We start from the raw sequence: 19,084 nt of genomic DNA, 5'->3' as shown, positions 1-19,084 counted from the left end.
TAGCTCTGACGGAACAGACGAGTGAATGAGTGAAGGCAGAGCACTCCGATGATGTGTTGTGATTTTCGATTTAGGTTTTGGTGTGTAGGAATGATTTGGTTCCTCTATGTCCCCTTTTCTCCCTCACTCCCTTAAATTCATATCCCCCATGGACAGTTTTGGATACTCTGTACTTGGAAACCTCTTCTTGAAATAGAACTTTTTTTTTTTTTTTTCTCCCCGCAAGGATACCCCTGTTGCTTTTGGTCTCAGGCGTTGGGTCTGCCCTGGCTCTGTGTTTTATTGTGTGTTTTCTCTCGCAGCTAAATGTGGTCAACAGTGTCAGCATTTCAGAGGACATCAAGCCCTTACCAGGGCTTCCTGGGATTGGAAACATGAACTACCCATCAACCAGCCCTGGATCCCTGGTTAAACACATCTGTGCCATCTGCGGGGACAGATCCTCAGGTACATGTAGAAGCAGATGTCACTCTGGGGTGTCCCACACAGTGAGGGTCTCAGAGATGGCACCTGGTCCACTAACCACCTGGCTATATTGTACCCAGTGGAAGGAAAAGGGCCTTTTTGGATGGTCCAGCTTGGGGCCCAGGCTGTAAGTTTCTGCTGCTGCGCTCGTAGCCGGAAATCCGGATGAATTTAAAGTATGGTTTCGGTTTTAAGGATTGGCTTTGCAGGAAGCCCGTCCGTGGAGTTACTGTGTCGCATGTGTATCTGGAAGAGAGAAGCTGTTCTGATCAGTAGGTGTCTCTTTAATTGTTTTTATTTTATTTTATTTTATTTTTTATTTTTGTAATGTTTATGTTTATTGTTGAGAGAGAGAGAACAACAGAGCACGAGCAGGGGAGGGGCAGAGAGAGAGAGGGAGACACAGCATCCGAAGCAGGCTCCAGGCTCCGAGCTGTCAGCACAGAGCCCGACACGGGGCTTCAACTCATGAACCGTGAGATCCCGACCTCGGCTGAAGTTGGACACTTAACTGACTGAGCCACCCAGGCGCCCCTCTTTGATTGTTTTTAAATGTTTATTTATTTATTTTTAGAGAAAGGAGGGGTAGGGGCAGAGAGAGATGAGAGAGAAAATCTTCAGCAGTCTCCTCCCTATCAACACAGAGCCAGACTTGGGGCTTGAACTCACGAACCATGAAATATGACCTGAGCCAACATCAAGAGTCAGACACTTAACCACCTGAGCCACCCAGTCATCCCCCAAGATCTTTATGTCATAAGGCTGCATGTCATATTATGCTATAGAGATCATACACTAATTTATTCCTCCAACAAGCAGTAGCATCTAGAAAATCCATAACTCAGGTTCCTCGTCTGCTTTTCGGTGGGGCTCCCATGTCCTTGGGCCTCAATTATGGGGAAATATTAGGAAGGCTGAGGTTTTTTCCCCCACTAGATAATACATCACAAGCATAAATATTTTTATTTATTATGTATACTAACATCTTGAATGGAGACAGAACATTTAGCTCAACTAAACACAGGAGTTGCCTTAATAAAATAAATGTAAACAAAGCCTCGGGTCAAGACTTTTCTTTTTTTTCTTTTTTCTTTTTTTTTAATATGAAATTTATTGTCAGATTGGTTTCCATACAACACCCAGTGCTCATCCCAAAAGGTGCCCTCCTCAATACCCATCACCCACCCTCCCCTCCCTCCCACCCCCATCAACCCTCAGTTCTCAGTTTTTTTTAAATGAAATTTATTGTCCAATTGGTTTCCATACAACACCCAGTGCTCATCCCAAAAGGTGCCCTTCTCAATGCCCATCACCCCCCTTCCCCCCTTCCCCCCCCCTCCCCCATCAACCCTCAGTTTGTTCTCAGTTTTTAAGAGTCTCTAATGCTCTCCGGAATTAGCCATTCCAGAGAGTGCCTTCCAGAGGGAAGACACGAGGAAGGGCACATTCATCCTGCTTAGTCTCCTTCCTGGGATCAAGCCTGCCTTCTCTGCCGGTTACCCTTTGTGGTCCCCTCCCCGGGTCCAGGTGATGTGCCAGTGTCCCTGGGGGGAGAGCCCGGGGGCTCTTTTGAATGAAAGATCCAGACAAACACAAGGATGGTCTCCGCAGCGTTCATTGTCTTTTCTTTTCTCTTGCCTTTTCCTGGGAGCAGGAAAGCACTATGGTGTGTATAGCTGTGAAGGCTGCAAAGGCTTCTTCAAGAGAACCATACGCAAGGACCTCATGTACACGTGCCGGGATAACAAGGACTGCCTCATTGACAAGCGTCAGCGGAATCGCTGTCAGTACTGCCGCTACCAGAAGTGCCTGGTGATGGGCATGAAGAGAGAAGGTGAGGCCCCCATTCCCTGGGGGGAGACCGCTTTGCGATTTCTCCGGGACCGTGGCCGGGTGTCCCCTGCCCAGGCAGCGAGCGCCCCAGAGCACAGAGAGCAGTGTCGCCTTCCTCCTCCCCCACTCACGCATCCTTGCCCTGGAGCTCGGGGGACGGTCCCCCGATCCCCCGGCCGGACCCTCTCCCTGGCTTTTCCGAGCCCTGGGAAGCAGGTCCTCGAGTCGGTTTCAGGGTCCCGGAGCGCAGCCCCACAAACGGAGCCTCAGTGCCTCTCTGGGAGGAGCTGGCCTCCCGCCTCTAATCCTCACCGGGGAAGCCCGCTGGGTTGAGTCGTCTCTCTGGGCTTTTATAACCCGGGGCTGCCACAGGTCCTCTGAGACTGGTGTATTCCGTGGTGTTGCGGGCAATCAGACTCGGCCTCCTCATTCAGAGAGACCCGCATGTGTAACTTCCACGTCTTTCCAGTTTACAGTGTGGCTTAGCTGGGCTGTATGGAATGAAAAAAAAAAATCTGAAAGTGCTTTCTGTTCATTTAGAAAATCGAAAAGGCTTTCTGTTAAGTAACACAACTAAATCGAATTGGGCAGTTAATTAACGCACGAACTCAGGCAAGTACAAGTGTACATGGTGAGCCTTCCTAGATTCAGAGTGAGGAAGTCTTGTCTCTGTCTGGGAACTAGGAACAAGGCATTTAGTCAGTCCCGGGAGACTCCTCATGCTTGAAGAACTTCTTTTCTCTGAGGAGAGGGGAGGCTGATTGAAAGGATCCACAAAGAGAAGGTCTTTGAGCCCCTTCTAGGAGAGAATGCTACCAAGAAGGAAAGAAATGGCAGGCCTAGCATGTCTGAGGTAGACGGAGGGGGCCCTTTAGAGTAATTAATAGCCCTCATCATTCTACAGCGGAGGAAACCAGTATGGACTGAAGAGGTGAGTTTTCCAAGGTCCCAGAGGTAGGTGACGAGCCCAGAGTGGGTCTTTGTACTCCCAGATCAGAGCCCATCTGGAGTCTCCCCTCCTCCCGGGGTGCAGAGGGGTTCTGGTACGAAGATGGCCCTCACTCCGTTGTCTGACAGCAATCTCAAGGGGGCAGACCCAAACCTGGGCTCCTGATAATCTGCCCTCTTAGCCTGTTTGTTGCACAGTCCTCTCCATTTTAGGAAATAGCCAGTTTTTCAGTTGCTCAGATGAAAAACCGTTGGACTCCTCTTCCATGTGGGTGAAGAAACCTTGTCTCTCCCCCAGAATATGTCCAGAACGTCACCACGTCTCATGACTTTAACATAGCCAGCATAACCCAAGCCATTGTTACCTTCTGTATTAATCCACCCGGACTCCTAAGAACTCCCCTTGCGTCCCTCTTTGTCTTCCTACACTCTTCAGAGCAACCAGTGAGGGTTTGAACAAGTGAGTCAGGTCAAGCCCTTCCTGCACCAGAACCCTCCAATGCCTTCCCTTCTTCCTCAGGAAAAAAAAAAAAAAAAAAAAAAAAAAAAAAAAAAAGCAAAACCTTGGTTATGACTTCAAGGTTGTACATGATCTGACTGCCCCATGTCTCTCTGGTCCAGCCTTGCTGGTCTCTGCTGGGCCACCAGGGAAGCTCCTTCTCAAGGAGTGTGGCACTTACAGTCTCTCTGCTTAGAGTGCCCTCTTCCCAGGTACCTGCATGGCTCCCTTCTTCTCCACCTTTAGACTTTACTCCACTGTCAACTGTCTAGAATTGCATCAGCCACCCAGGACACTTCCTAGTCTGTTTCCTGCAGCGGTATCACTGTCTAACATGCTTACTTATTTAGTCTACTATCTGTTTCCACCAAGGCAAGATTTTTTTTCCGTTCCCCCCATCACTGCTATACCACCAGTGATTAGCACAAAGGAGGCACTTCATAAATAATTGCTGAATGAGTGGATGAGTAATTTAAACTGAATATTGGAACCAAAAGTTTTAGTAATGCAGGAGCTTCTAAAAGGACTCATCCCTCCCTCCCTCCCTCCCTCCCTCCACCCATCCATCCCTCTATCCATCCCTCCATCCACCCATCCATCCCTCTATCCATCCTTCCATCCATCCTTCCATCCATCCCTCCATCCATCTATCCATCCTTCCATCCATCCATCCATCCATCCATCCATCCATTGACCCATCCTGCCATCCCTCCCTCCTTCCCTCCCTCCCTCCCTCCCTCCACCCATCCATCCCTCCATTCATCTATCCATCATTCCATCCATCCACCCATCCTTCCATCCCTCCACCCATCTACTCATCCCTCCATCCATCCATCCCTCCATCCATCTATCCCTCCACCCATCCATCCACCCATCCATCCCTCCATCCACCCATCCATCCACCCATCCATCCATCCCTCCATCCATCTACTCATCCCTCCATCCATCCATCCCTCCATCCATCTATCCCTCCACCCATCCATCCCTCCATCCACCCATCCATCCACCCATCCATCCCTCCATCCATCCATCTATCCATCCATCCATCCATCCATCCATCCATCCATCCATCCCTCCTTCCATCCATCCCTCCATCCATCCATCCATCCATCCATCCATCCATCCATCCATCCAGTACTAACTGAGTGCCTGCTTCATGCTCATGTCATCCTTGCCTTCAAGGAATCAATGATCTTATAGAGCAGAACACATGAGGAAAAAATCAGCTGGTGGAGGCTGTCTTCTCTTCACCAAGATAGAATTGATACTCCTTAAGCTTCTGCCACCATGATGGTCAAACATAAGGTTAATGACCCCAAAGAAAGTCTCACATCAGCAAGAGCTTGTTTGCTGCCAGGGTCACATTTGCCTCCCAGGACAGATAAGTTTCAGGTTGACTTGGAAAAATAATGGTTTTCCTGATGCAGATGAGACTGAGTTAAAGGCAGGTGAAAGCCTTCAGCCAGAGAAACAGCCATTTCTATTGCTTCACCATCTGTCTCTCAAAACTCAGCCTCAGCAGCCCTCAGCTCCATTACAGTCAGAGTGGTTGGTGCACAGGTCACATGGCGGGAAGTGTGGCTCTTTCGTTAAAGTAAGGCAGACGGGGACTTGTGAATTCTAAGGGCCTGGGCAGTCCTTCCTGTAAACTTGGCACTGTTCTGATTCTTTCACAGACAGGTGTCTAGTTTTGGCTTCTGCATTTTTGATAAGACTGTGGAGAAATGAGGAGTAATGAAGAGCTGAGTAGTGAAATGTAGGAGGGGAAAGAGGCTCCTAGAGAAATTTCTAAAGGAATTGGTACGATTTACCCTGATGAAGAGAAGACAAAGGAGCGAATCAATTCCTCATCTGGCTGCATGAAGGGCCATTTCCAGAAGGCTGCCTGACAGCCTTTCCTTCACCCCTATCGTTTCTGACCTCAATGTACAGAACTGGGGGCTCAGGTTGGACACTGCCTTGAAGACAAGAATAACAAAATTCTGGAACAGTTAGCTGAGAGAAACTATCAAAAACAGGTAGAAAAAGATGGAAGTGGAATGGGCTCGGAATGTGTCTGCCAGGAGCCAGGGGCCAGGACCCATTGCCTTTTTAGGGTACCTAATGGGGAAGCCGGAGTGGCCATTGATATTCTCGGATGAGACACCTTTGTTTCCTCAAAGAAGAAACATAGATTCTAAGAGTCTGGGGAACTGCCTAAGCTTCCATGGTGAGCTAGTAGCAGAACTGATACAGGACTGGGGCCCTCTGACTTCCAGGTGACCACACAATCCTCAGGGGTCTTAGGGGAAGTCCGTTTCCATGATATCTGGTCATTTAATACAGTTTGGGTAGATAATGGACTACTTTTGTGGCAATTAGTGGGTGGTATTCGATATCCCCATGAGCCCTGTGTGGTCTTTATTAGTACCGCTAGCCCAGAGCCTCAGAGGTGGTACAGGGGGGTGAGAGGTGGGCTCAGAAGGCCATCAGCCTGGGTCTACATGTTGGCGCCATTTTTTCTTAGCTCTGTGACCTCTGGCAGGTTACATAACTACTCTGTGGCTCATAGTCCTTGAGAGGGTGATTATGGGGATTAAATGAAATATCATCTGTATAAAGTGTTGAGCATAATTCCTGACAGAGAAAAGAATTCAATAAATTTTGGTTATTATAGAGCATGTCCAATAAATACATGTTGGGCTAATGGATAAAGTTCTGTCCCAAGGCAGGAATTTGGTACCATGTTAGATCACCCAGTGTCCCCTGGATATATCCTGAAGTATGTTGTAGGGCAGGCTCAGAATGTCGGCCACATCGAAGGTTTCTTCCAGCAACAGATATATGACTCCTCTTCTGTGACAGTAAGATTTACGGCACAGAGTGGAGAGGGGAAGAGCAAAGGATCCCTCGCTTAATGGCAAGATTGGAATTAGAATCTAATTCCCAGAAGCCAAGGTTATTTCCTTCGAAGCTTGAAGGTTATTCTCCTTCCGTGTTACAAATCCACAGAAGAAATCAGTTGAGGACCGCGGAAGGAACTTCACTGAGTTTGCTTTTTCCCCATCTTTTAAAATCGAGGCAAATAGAAGCCTATTAACCTATCTTAAAGAAATTAATACCAGAGGCGTTCAACTTTAACCAGCAAATCCAGCTGATAATATAAATACATATGTGTCTGTATGCTGTCTGAGAATGAAGACTGACAGAGTGGACAGGAAGGAAGGATGAGGGAGAAAGAGAAACTAGGAGTTGGAGGAGACATCTAAAGGCTCCTTGGACTCCAAAGTGCATGACTTTTGCTCTCTTCTTTCCTAATTTCTCTTCATTCTCTCTTCTGTTTCTTCTTTTTGTCACTGCCCTCCTTTATTCTCTCTTCTATTTCTCCCTCCACTCCTTCCTTCCTGCCCTCCCTCCCTCCCTCCGTCCCAACCACTGAATATCATTCTCATCTTGAGGCATTTTGATGTGTCTCTACTGGAGACTTTGGAGTGTGAGTTGTGTTTTTGTAGGCATAGCCTTCTCTGACCTACCTTGGAAGGTCACTGATGTCACTTGCATGACAAACTGGATGTCCAGCGTCTGATTCCAGCTCATTCTACAGCCTTTGTGCCATCGGGGGTGGGCCCCAGGGGAGGAAAGGACAGAAGCTGAAGGGTAGAAGTTGCTAGTGAAGTAGCTATCACTGAATTCCAGATTAGCCACCGGCTTCAAATATAATTTTATTGATTCTTGGGATTAAAAAAAAAAGCGTACCAATATTGAATTTTGCTCCTTAATGCTGGGGAAAGGAAGATGGAAACCACAGCTTTGTAGATTATGGAAACTAACCCAACAGAGAGTGTTTGTCAGTGAAGAGGACAGAATTGGCAAGGGGGTCTGCCTGGCATCCTAATGCAAGGACGCTTAGGGTTCTGGGGGTTAGAACGAACTTTGGTAAAAAAAAACCCTAAGTTTGGGGAGGCTGAGATGATTCCAGCCCGCACCTCTGCCTGCCTACCCTTCCCCACCCCCCAAACCAGCCGCTGATTCTGAAATGTCATCTAGGTGACATTCCTCCACCTCCTCACTTACTAAATACCCTCATGGCTCCCTGAAGATCTTCCCTGACAAGTCGGATCAGGTGATGTTACGTTCAGGCTGGTGCATTAGGGGCAGACCTAATGGGACGTGAATGCCAAGGCTGATGCATAGGACCTGACAGAGGGATTTTCCAAGTAATGTCCTTGCCACTTAACTATCGCATGCCCGCAGCTTATTAGAGGTAGCAGCAAGAGGTAAAGTCCAGGAGACTGAAGAGAGATCATGGAGAACGTGGCTCATTAAAAGAGAGGGCAGAATCAGAGGTTATTAAAATTTTAAATGCAGACTTCTTAGACTGGTCACCATAACGAACGGGAAAGGATGCGAACTAAAAAACCCACGGTTCTGCCCACGCATAAGCCAGTCGCTTTCCTTTCTTTGTCTTGTCTGTCAACATCGCAACCCCTCTGGTCAGGGACCGCAAGGATACCCACATGACAGATGAGGAAACTGAGGCTCGGCTCCGGTAGGTAACTCGCTTTCCCACAGTTGTCCTGGGCACGTGGTAACATCTGCCTGTCCTCTCGTGTGCCAGCTGTGCAAGAAGAAAGGCAGAGGAGCCGGGAGCGGGCCGAGAGTGAGGCCGAATGTGCCAGTAGTGGCCATGAAGATATGCCTGTGGAGAGGATTCTAGAAGCGGAGCTTGCTGTTGAACCAAAGACGGAATCCTATGGTGACATGAATGTGGAGAACTCGGTCAGTGGTCTGAGACCTCCCCCCGCCTCCCACTTCTCTCTTGGGCTGGAGATGGGCGAGGGGCGGACAAGAGTCCTGGAATCTGCCCCTCACAGGGCTCTGGGTTTGTTTTTAGACGAACGACCCTGTCACGAACATATGCCATGCTGCTGATAAGCAGCTTTTCACTCTTGTCGAATGGGCCAAGCGCATCCCCCACTTCTCTGACCTCACCTTGGAGGACCAGGTCATCCTGCTCCGGGCAGGTAAAGGACATCGGGGCTTGGGTTTCCTTGGGCCAATCGCTTGGGCTGCCATTTTTTTTTTTAATTTTTTTTTTTCAACGTTTATTTATTTTGGGGACAGAGAGAGACAGAGCATGAACGGGGGAGGGGCAGAGAGAGAGGGAGACACAGAATCGGAAACATGCTCCAGGCTCTGAGCCATCAGCCCAGAGCCCGACGCGGGGCTCGAACTCACGGACCGCGAGATCGTGACGTGGCTGAAGTCGGACGCTTAACCGACTGCGCCACCCAGGCGCCCCGATGGGCTGCCATTTTGAAATTACCCTTGGGATCCTAAAGCAAGTCACCCAGTGAGGCTGTAACCGACCCAAGCCGTGTGCCGTGTTGAGGACAGGATAACCCCATCCAGGGTTAGTCTTTATATATTAATTATAGGCTCTTAAGTTTGGGTGGCCCTCCCCCAAACCCTTTATTCCCAAATGAAACATTGTTAATGGAGGGTGAGACTCTTCTTCCGTGTAAATTTTACCGTGGTTTTATAATTGGCATTTAATTTTCAAATACAGTTAAGTCAGTTTTATTGACGACAGTCCAAAGCAGTGTTGTAAAATTGGAAAATAGAGGTTTTCCCATTTCACAGGTGAGATGAGAGAAGCCAAGGATTTTTTTTTTTCTCAAGCTTATTTATCCAGGGTTCCTTCCTTTTTTTTTTTTTTTAAGTTTATTTATTTATTTTGAGAGAGAGAGACAGAGTGTGAGCAGGGGAGGGGCAGAGAGAGTGAGAGGGAGACACAGAATCCGAAGCAGGCTCCAGGCTCTGAGCTTTCAGCACAGAGCCCTACTCAAGGCTCGAACTTCGGAACCGTGAGATCCTGACCTGAGCCGAGGTGGGACGCTTAACTGACTGAGCCACCCAGGCGCCCCCAGGGTCCCTTCCTATTTTCAGATTCTGTGTGCTATATTCTCTCTCGGCCTCCATTTCTGGAACATTGTGCAGCTGACATGTGCCACCGCTCTCCTCTGTCACCGCGCCAGCAGGGAAATTTCATAAAGATTGGCTAAGCATTGGAAGCCAGTCCCCTCACTTCATCCCTGTTAGATAATGAAGAGTCTCTGAGTGTTGACTGAAAGCTACACGCTGTGCTGGGTCCTGCCAGACAGCGAGCACCAAAGAAATAAAACTGAGTTGTCAGGTGCTGGGGGCAGAGGTATCCTCACTTTATCCACCGTGGCAGCTAACATGTTGACGATTACCTGTGAAATGTTCAACCCGTATTTGTCGATTGACTGGGATGGGGGAGGAGAAGTGTCCTGATCCTCAAGCTGCCATTCTGAGCTGTCCTGGGGGAGACTGGGGGGGGGGGAAGTGCAGAGCCATGAGTCAGGGGACCCCCGTCTTATCCTGTTTCTTCACTCATGAGCTGTATCGTCTGGAGCTGGTTTTCAACCTCCTTGGATTTCTGTTTCTGCTTTTGTTATACGGGGGCGACAATTCGTGCCTCGGATGATGGTTGGTGAAGCGAGAATGCGGTCAGTTTTCCCTCAAGGCCTCCTCCTTCTCCTTGCAGGGTGGAACGAACTGCTAATTGCCTCCTTCTCCCACCGCTCCGTCTCCGTGCAGGACGGCATCCTTCTGGCCACCGGCTTACATGTCCACCGCAGCAGCGCCCACAGCGCTGGGGTCGGCTCCATCTTTGACAGGTGGCTCTCGTCTGCTTCCAGTGCGTGCGTGTGCGCGAGCGTGCCTGGGTGTGCGCGTGCCTGGGCGTGCGTGTGCCTGTGCGTGCGTGTGCGCATGCGCGCCTGTGCGTGTGTGCGTGCGTGCGCGCCTGTGCGTGTGTGCGCGCCTGTGCATGTGCACGTGCGTCAGGTGCCGTGGGCGTGTGGGTGTGTGGACCTGTGGGCAGCGCTGGGACGTAGGATGGTCCACCCACACATCTGCACGGGGCAAGAAGCGGAGACCATGGAACACATCGGAACATAGACCCAGGAAGGAATGACAGGTGGCTCTCGTTTGCTTCCAGGGCGTGTGCGTGTGTGTGCGCGCGTGCGTGGATTACAAGAAAGGTTGAAATGACGAGATGGAGGTGGAGCCAGGCAGGGGCCAGCACGGTTGCTGGGGCAGGAGGGCGAACCTGTTACCTCTGCGGGTTTTCAAAGGAGAGACTGGATCGTTGACATGACCCGGGGGCGGGGGCGGGGGCGAGGGGTGGGGGGCGGGGGAGGTTGAACTGCCAGGGGGCCGGGATGGAGGTAAGCAGCCAGGACCTGACTTTGGGAGTCGGGGAAGATGAGCTGAGGTTTTTGCTGGACTCGGTCGCAGGGTCTCTGGAGAAGGGCCGCAGCAGGAGCCCCAGCCCGGCATTCTGCGCCTTAAATGGTGCTGAAGGAAATTTAAGGCACGTGATTCAGAGAGATGAACGGAATGAGTAGGGATGAATGGTGTGGGGCAAGGGGACTGGCAGCCGGTAAGCCTATCCGGCGAGGATAGGGTTGAAAATAGCCTCTGGGCCGGGGGCCGGGGCCCTGTGGCCCCTTCCCACCCTCCGTTGTAAATGGATTTCCAGGCCACGTGAATGTCCACCCAAGGCGTCTCTACTCCCTCCCTGCCCTTTCCCACAACACGCAGAGGCCATGCAGGGACCAACACGGTCTTTGATGGACTCCGCCGTCATCATGGAGATTTCCACCCTCTCCCTGGAGGCTGCCCTCTGCAGTGTCCCTCTAGACGGGCCACCCCTCGCCCTGCTTAGCCTGCTACCTTTCTACTGATTTCCAGTCCTCCAGGCTGCCTTTCCAGCGCCGCCCTCCCCCCCCCCCCAACCCCCAGAGTTCACTGCTTCCCCCTCGGTGCTCCCTTGGACTTTGCTCACGGCTTCGTGTTGCTGCGCGTTGTTTCCCTGTTTCCTCAGTGAGACTGTGAGCTCCTGGAGCTCGGGGACGGCACTCTCTTCGTCTCTGCGCCCCTAGCACCTGCCGCATCATCTGGGACACGGGATGGGGACATAAGGAGCGTGGGGTGCATGCGTCTCATCCGCCCCTGGCCTGGTGTTCACGGTTTTCTCATCGCCTGTCATTGTGTCCTGTGAACAGAGTCCTGACTGAGCTGGTCTCCAAAATGAAAGACATGCAGATGGACAAGGCGGAGCTGGGGTGCCTGCGGGCCATCGTGCTGTTTAACCCAGGTGACTCGGCAGTGGTTCGCCCTCCTCCGAGCTCGGCCGCGGCGCTCCCGCGTTCTGACGTCCCCCAGCTCAGCTGAGGCGGAGCAGGCAGGGCCGGGAGTCGATCCTTCGCGGTTCCGACTCCTAGAGCCTGTCTTGCGGGCGTCTTGAAGGAGCACGGAGTGTGCATATTTGGGGACGAGTGGGGAAGGCGACAGTGGCCCGGGGTCACGGTGAAGGAGGTGGTCGGAAGGATCAGATTTGGCGGATAGTTTTAGGCAAAGCCGGCGGGGTTTGCGGAGGGATTAGAGATAGAGTGTGAAAAGAGAGGTGTTAAATAGAATTCTCAGGGGTTTGGGGTTCATTTTCCCGAGTTATTGTGAAAATGGAGTTTTGTTTGCTGACGTGGGGGATCCTAAGGGTAGGGGGGGTAGGAATTAGGACTTTGTCTCTGGACATGAAAACCTCAGGGGGATATGTAACAATGTGGATGGAAGGAGAGTGTATTGTGCTAAGCAAAGTGAGTCAGTTAGAGAAAGACAGATACCGTATGATTTCACTCATATGTGGAACTTGAAAAACAAAACAGATGAACACAGAGGAAGGGAAGCAAAAATAAGTAAACACAGAGAGGGACGTGAACCAGAAGAGACTCATAAACACAGAGACCAAACTGAGGGTTGCTGGAGGGGTGGTGGGGGGGGGATGGGCTAAATGGGTGATGGGCATTAAGGAGGGCACTTGTTGGGATGAGCACTGGGTGTTTTTAAATTAAAAAGTCAATCTCTGGTGCGCCTGGGTGGCTCCGTCGGTTAAGCTTCCGACTTCGACTCAGGTCATGATCTCACGGTTCGTGGGTTCCAGCCTCGTGTCAGGCTCTGTGCGGACAGCTGGGAGCCTGAAGCCTGCTTCAGATTCCATTTCCCTCTCTCTCTGCCCCTCCCATGCTGGTTCTCTCTGTCTCAAAAATAAATAAACATTGAAAAAAAAAAACCCATTACTTAAAAAAAGTTTTTCAGATGGATAGTAGGCATCCAAGAGTAGCTGTCCAGGAAGCTAGTGTTCATGAGTCTGGGACTCAGAGGAGAAGTCAGGACCGGAGATGTGCCTTCGAGAGCTGTCAGCCTCTACCGGGCACACGAGACTCTGAGACAGGTGTGAGCTCACGTAGGGGGTCAGTGAAGTGGGGCAGAGAAGGGGGCTGGGCAGAGGTGGGCCCAGGAGTGCACCCTCACGTACGGGCTGGGGAGAAAGGGAAGAACCAGCCAAGGAGCCCGAGACAGGCCAGTGAGGGGCAGGGAGAGAAGTGGAGGAGTGATGTCCTGGTGGCCCAGGGAAGAGAAGCGACTCAAGGAGGAGGAAGGGATCGGCTTCCTCACATGCCGCTGGGGGTCAGGAAGGATGACCGTTCAGAATTTCATGGTGACTTCTGCACAGGCTTCAGCCCAGGAATCAGGCGGTTCGTTAGCTGATGCGGCACGTGAGTGAATCTGGCTTTTGTACGCCATGTCGTCATTCAGTCTGGGCTTAGCCCATGGGAGGCACTCAGTAAATGTGGGGATGCAATCGTTCTAGAATGAGCGGATAGAGTAAAACTCTCCTCCTTGGAGTTGGTAGTGGCTGCCTTTGGCCATCAACAGCGTTTTCAGCCTTTGCTCCAGGAGTCTATTGGGTGGACTGGGCACAGAGAGGGAGAGCTGGGGGGCCCAGGGGACCAGCTTGGTGTCTTTCACTATTGTTCCCCACCCAGGGCGTCTCTATCTAGTAACTCTTGGGGCAGAGGCCAGAGTGAACGGGGACAGCCTCTCTGGAAGGGTGTCCACCTGAGATGTGTCCCCACAGGCTAAATCAGTCTTCTTTTTCAGATGCCAAGGGTCTGTCCAACCCCTCGGAGGTAGAGACTCTGCGAGAGAAGGTTTATGCCACCCTCGAGGCCTACACGAAGCAGAAGTATCCGGAACAACCTGGCAGGTGAGAGAGAGAGTGCGGGAAGAATCTAATGGCCGAGGTGAGGCCTCTTCCTGCCCTGCATACCTGGTAACGTGCAGCAGGTGCCGTCTAGGGTTTTCAAGTGTTCTTTAATCTTTGTAACAAGCTGAAAGCTGCCGAAACATTGGCTCCGTGACACCAGAGATCCTGTCCTGTTCGCCGTTCCCCGCTCCAATGTTAGAGCCTAAAGCAGTGCCGGGCACATAGTATAGGGCTGTAAATGTTGCCCGGATGAGCAAATGCAGAAATGAAGGCGGGTCTCAGTGTCTCCAGTTTCTAGCGAGGCACCAGGGCCGGAAAGGGTAAGGCACTTGCCCGGCATCGTGGAGCTGGTGTGCAGTGGGGCTGGGAGGTGAACTCAGGTCTGTCTGGCTTCAGAGAGCTTGTGCTTTCCAGGGCCGCTGCCTGGCTTTCTGCTCTGCCCCCGCAGGACAAGACGAATCCTACATTTTGGGGGTATATATTTTTCCAGTATTTTTGCGTGTCAGTGCCTGCGTGCACAGAAACATGCATTTACAGACATGAAATCATACAGTTTGGTGTATTATTTTCCTTCTCTTAGCCGTTTTTAGCTACTTTATCCGATGCCGAAAGGTACAAAATTATCATTTTCAGTGATTCTGTAACGTTTCACGGGGTGGACGGATCTTAATGTATTTAGCCATTGGCCCGTGGAACATTTAGGTTGTTTCCACTGAATGTTACTTTCAAAACTTTGGAATTTACCCATTTTCCTAGGAACGGGCCTGCCAGGGGGTCCCGGCTGCCTCCTTGTTGGCCGGACTGGGGTGGGACCTGGAAGGGCAGGGAAGGGGGTGTAGAGGCGGGGCCCCCTCGTGTCCCCGGGGTGTGTCCGGCACAGCCTGGACAGAAGGGGACCACCCTGAGGATGAGCAGGTGCATCGGGGATGTCACTTGGCTCAGGCAGGTAGGTAAGCGTGCCGAAGGCTGGTCACCTCGGCTGGGCAGGAACAGGTGGAAGGAGGGCCGGGCACGGCCGGGTGCTCTCCGTGGTACTGGGCTGCCACTCCCTGGAAACACTTCGGAAGTGCGCTTTGCTCCAGCGAAGCAGAGATCAGAACTCAGGAGGATGCAGGCACATTGTCTCTCTCTCGTGGGAGGCACCTCAAAGGCTGTGGCTGCCGAGCACGTGAGGGAGGCACGCGGCGTCTGTCCCCAGGGCTGTGGCCCTTCACGGGCGTGTTGGTTTCCAGTCCCGATCTCAGCCCCTAAGTCAGGGCCAGTCAGCTGAGACAGCAGTCCCCTAGTGTATTTAGCGTTTTGTGGATTGTAAAACGCAGGCATCTTTAGAGCGAACGATACATTTTCAGAGTTCTGTCTCAGCCTCTCTTTGTACTTTACGGAGAAGCCATTCCCTTCATCTAATTCCATAAAAGTCTTTCGTGGTAGAGTCAGGACCAGGAGCTCAGCCTTTACCTAAATGGCTCTTCCTGCTTGGGGACACCCTGCAGAACTTTCTGAAGGGTTGTGTGGCTTTGGGATAGACTAATTTTTCTTAAAAAAATTTTTTTAACATTTATTTTTGAAAGAGAGACACAGAGCGTGAGCAGGGGAAGGGCAGAGAGAGAGAGAGGGAGACACAGAACCCGAAGCAGGCTCCAGGCTCTGAGCTGTCAGCACAGAGCCCGACTTGGGTCTCGAACCCACAAACTGCGAGATCATGACCTGAGCCAAAGTCAGATGCTTAACTGATTAAGACCTTTAATGTTTCTAGGTAAAGAAGTAATCCCGATTTTTTGTAGATGGTGCCATTTTATTTTTCTTATATTGCCCCATTTCTTTGAAACTTCATGTGGCCTGAATATAGAAACATACACGTTTTCCAGGAGCATTAAAATTCCAACTTGAAACTCCCCCCATGAACTCATGTTGTGACGCTCCGTGAAGAGCCAGCCGGACCAGAGTCTCTGATTTCAGGCCGGGGTGACCGATAGGATTTCAGTCCTTGTCCTTTCACTGGAAGTTATGAGCGACTGGATTGCCAGTTATTATTAATAACATTAAAAATCAGCTTTATTGGCAAAAAAAGGATTCTGAGAGATGGAGAAGGGCCACCGAGGCAGGTTGGAAAACACAGCAAATCGAGGGCACCCAGGAGGATGTGCAGATGTGAGGCTAGTTCACACACAGGCCTCTCTCCCTGAGGTGAACCTCACAGCCAAGGTCCTTGGTTGTACAGGAATGTGCAGCACACGCACGTGAGTGCATGCGTGTGGGAGAGAGTGCACGTGTGCGGGCACGTGAGAGTGTAGGAGAATGTGTGAGTGTGCGTAGGTGGGCGTGTACACAAGCTCACGTCTGTGAGGGTGGGTAAGAGGGTGAGTGTGTGCACACACGTGTATATGTGTGACACGTGTGAGGCAGGTGTGGGTGAGTGTGTATAAGGGTGCGTGAGAATGTGTGAGTGGGTCTACCTAACGTGTGTCAGGCGCGAGTGTGTGTTTGCACACGTGTGTGTCGTGTCCCTACACTGCCCTCGGGGGCGAGACTAGTATATTGCACCCCACTCTCCTCCTGCTTAAAGGAAGCACCTCCTTCGCGTTGGGGGAGGGGTGGTGAGAGGGAAGGCGGACTCAGCCGGGGCGGTAAGGGCCGCCGGCCCCGCCCTCGCTCACCTCGTGTTCCAGAACCTCCGCGAGGCCTGGCGGTGCCCCAGCAGGTGCCCCCACGTGCACGTGAGTGGCGACGGCCACCGCAGGTCAGCACAGCCGTGTCTTCTCCGTTCCCGGCATCCCCGCAGACCTTCGCAGGCAGCCCCGGGCGGGGTGGGGACGTAGGGAGCCCCAGCTGGTTGGTGGGAGATGAGCCAGAGCCTGGCTCTTGCTCCTGCCCGGGATCCCGGGACGTGGGCGCAGATTTCAGAACACTCTCAAGAGGCCACAGGGTTCGGCTTCCCCTTTAAAAACTCCATTGCGGGGGCACCTGGGTGGCTCGGTCGGGTAAGCCTCCGACCTGGGCTCTAGGTCGTGATATGATGTCGCGGTTGGTGAGTTCGGGCCCCCCGTCGGGCTCTGTGCCGACAGCTCGGAGCCTGGAGCCTGCTTCAGATTCTGCGTCCCCCTCTCTCTCTGCCCCTCCCCTGCTCACCCTCTGTCTCTCCCTCTCTCTCTCTCTCTCTCTCTCAAACATAAATAAACATTAAAAAAAATTAAAAGTCCATTGCTGAAGCTTCCTAGGAGTAGAGCTTGTCTAGCCGCCCCAGTGTCCCCTTCCAGGCTCTCTCTCCCACGTGGGTTGGTCGGGGAGACCAGGCGAACCGGAGCGGCCACCGGGCTCCTGACGCCCTTTCGCCCCCCACCCTCCGCCCCTGCAGGTTTGCCAAGCTGCTGCTGCGCCTTCCGGCCCTGCGCTCCATTGGCCTGAAGTGCCTGGAGCACCTGTTTTTCTTCAAGCTCATCGGGGACACGCCCATTGACACCTTCCTCATGGAGATGTTGGAGACCCCGCTGCAAATCACCTGAACGCCCCCAGCCGCAGCCCCCTCAGCCTGGGACTACCCGGGGGCGGGTGTGCGTGGACCCCCCACCCTGCACACGTCCTGCCGCCTCCCGCCCTGACCCTTTCCCGTTCCAATAATGTGATGCTTACAATAAAGAAACCTTTCTACACGTGCGACTTTTATAGGTGGTTTTGTACAGATGTTAAAGGAAACCCTTCTTTGCAATCTGAGGGGCTGGGGATCTTTCTGGAAGTTCTTGGAAAAACTCACCAAGCCTCTGTACATATAATTGGTTTAAATTATTTTTTCACTTGCCATGGAAAGCAAACGAGCGAATAATAAAATAATATATATGATGCTGACATTGCCTGGAGCACGGGGTGTGTTATTGTTATGGGGGGAAGTTTTCTCAGCTGTGGGAAGAAAGTTGTTGGGGGCTGGGGAATGGGGGTGTGGCCCTGAAACGGTAAATCAGTCCCACAGTTCGGCAGCCTGAGTCTAAGCTGTCCCCAGCCAGCTTAGCCCCTGGGGAGAGTGGTAAGACACATTGTCTTTCAGAATGAGCTCGCTTTGTTTTTTCTTTCCTCCTTCCTCCTAAGAATAACGAGTACAAACAGCGTTGTCCTGTTTGAGAGCAGTTGAGCATAAGGCCACGAGAAGATGCTATCTGGATGGAGGAAGATTCTGGGATCAGGAGAGTTGATAGGGGGTAGTAACAAAGGAAAGGAATTTTCTGTTGTTAACTGGCAACATTAGCAAAACGACCAGAGAACATCTAATTTGTTTTCCATCATTATCTGGCCCTACATAGCCTATTCTTAAAAGGGAAAGAGGAAACCTCTCCCAGCATTTAGCCTCTGAGTGATTTCCTTGTGGTCCTAGAGTCCTACTGTCTGCTGGACAGTGAGCTCCTTGAGGGCCATGTCTGATACCACAGCTAGACTACACACACACACACACACGCACACACACACACACACACACGTATATATCCCATCTTCTTTGAGTCACCTTCCTGCCATCTACAGGAACAGGACTTAATGGATACACAAATCTGTGCTGTGCTTTACATGACACCTGCTAGGGCTGTGCAGTGTACAACACGAACAACTGCACATGTCAGGCCGACTTACCTTCTCTGTACACCAGAACCTGACCCAGGGTCTTGCACACAGCAGACACATAGCAAATGTGTGTTTTTGAATTGGGGTCCATGTAACTGGAAAGAATTTCCTAAAGGGCATTGTGGATGACAGTTGCTTTATTCCCCATCAACACCTTGTCCTCTCAGAACACCCTAGGGCTAACTCTCCAGTCCAAACACATCCGTCAGTGGGCACACAATTTTGAGAAATTAAAATTGTTTTATTCCTGGGGAAAGTGTAGGGATCCTTTATCCTTGGACATTAAGCAATGGAATTAAAATCTTAATTATGCTGTCTCTTTTTTTCTTTTTCTTTTTTATCTACATTTTCTGTGAACCGTGATGAAAGCGACTGGGGTTGTGGGGTGACTAAGATTTAATTGACCTCCCCCTTCGGCCAGCATAGCTCACTGGAAACGTTCAGCTGCACGTGGCTTCCAGGGGAACCCAACACGGCCCGCCATTCATGGTAACGTTCGTGGTAAGCCGAGTCCCGTCCTCACCTTTGATCCCTCCCGCAAAGAACCGTGGCTGTTGCCTAGAGCAGAGTTCAGCCTGATGGGGGCCCAGCGGGGGGGGGGGGTGTCTGTGCACCCGCCA

General features: G+C 51.5%; 1 protein-coding gene across 1 annotated transcript; it reads left to right on the top strand.

The window, feature by feature from the left end:
* The first annotated feature begins 317 nt into the window (after positions 1-317).
* RXRG (retinoid X receptor gamma) lies at positions 318-17,362 on the top strand. The gene is made up of 8 exons (XM_047077220.1): positions 318-447; positions 2,120-2,299; positions 8,343-8,527; positions 8,619-8,748; positions 10,296-10,428; positions 11,821-11,912; positions 13,757-13,862; positions 17,215-17,362. The coding sequence occupies exons 1-8, from the start codon at positions 375-377 to the stop codon at positions 17,360-17,362; spliced, it is 1,047 nt and encodes a 348-aa protein (XP_046933176.1). The 5' UTR covers positions 318-374.
* The last annotated feature ends 1,722 nt before the right edge of the window (positions 17,363-19,084 follow it).

Source organism: Lynx rufus, unplaced genomic scaffold, assembly GCF_022079265.1.
Source record: "Lynx rufus isolate CCGP_SWC_20201006 ecotype Redwood Valley unplaced genomic scaffold, mLynRuf1.p SCAF_15, whole genome shotgun sequence".
NCBI lineage: Eukaryota > Metazoa > Chordata > Mammalia > Carnivora > Felidae > Lynx > Lynx rufus.
Note: the sequence above shows the minus strand (reverse complement) of the source record. Positions and strands in the feature narration are given on the sequence as shown.

Excerpts from the sequence above, each read along its gene's own strand:
- RXRG (XM_047077220.1), top strand. The coding sequence starts at position 375 with ATGAACTACCCATCAACCAGCCCTGGATCCCTGGTTAAACACATCTGT. Across the intron at positions 2,300-8,342 it reads GATGGGCATGAAGAGAGAAG|CTGTGCAAGAAGAAAGGCAG; the intron begins GTGAGGCCCCCA and ends CTCGTGTGCCAG. Across the intron at positions 8,528-8,618 it reads GTGGTCTGAGACCTCCCCCC|ACGAACGACCCTGTCACGAA; the intron begins GCCTCCCACTTC and ends GTTTGTTTTTAG.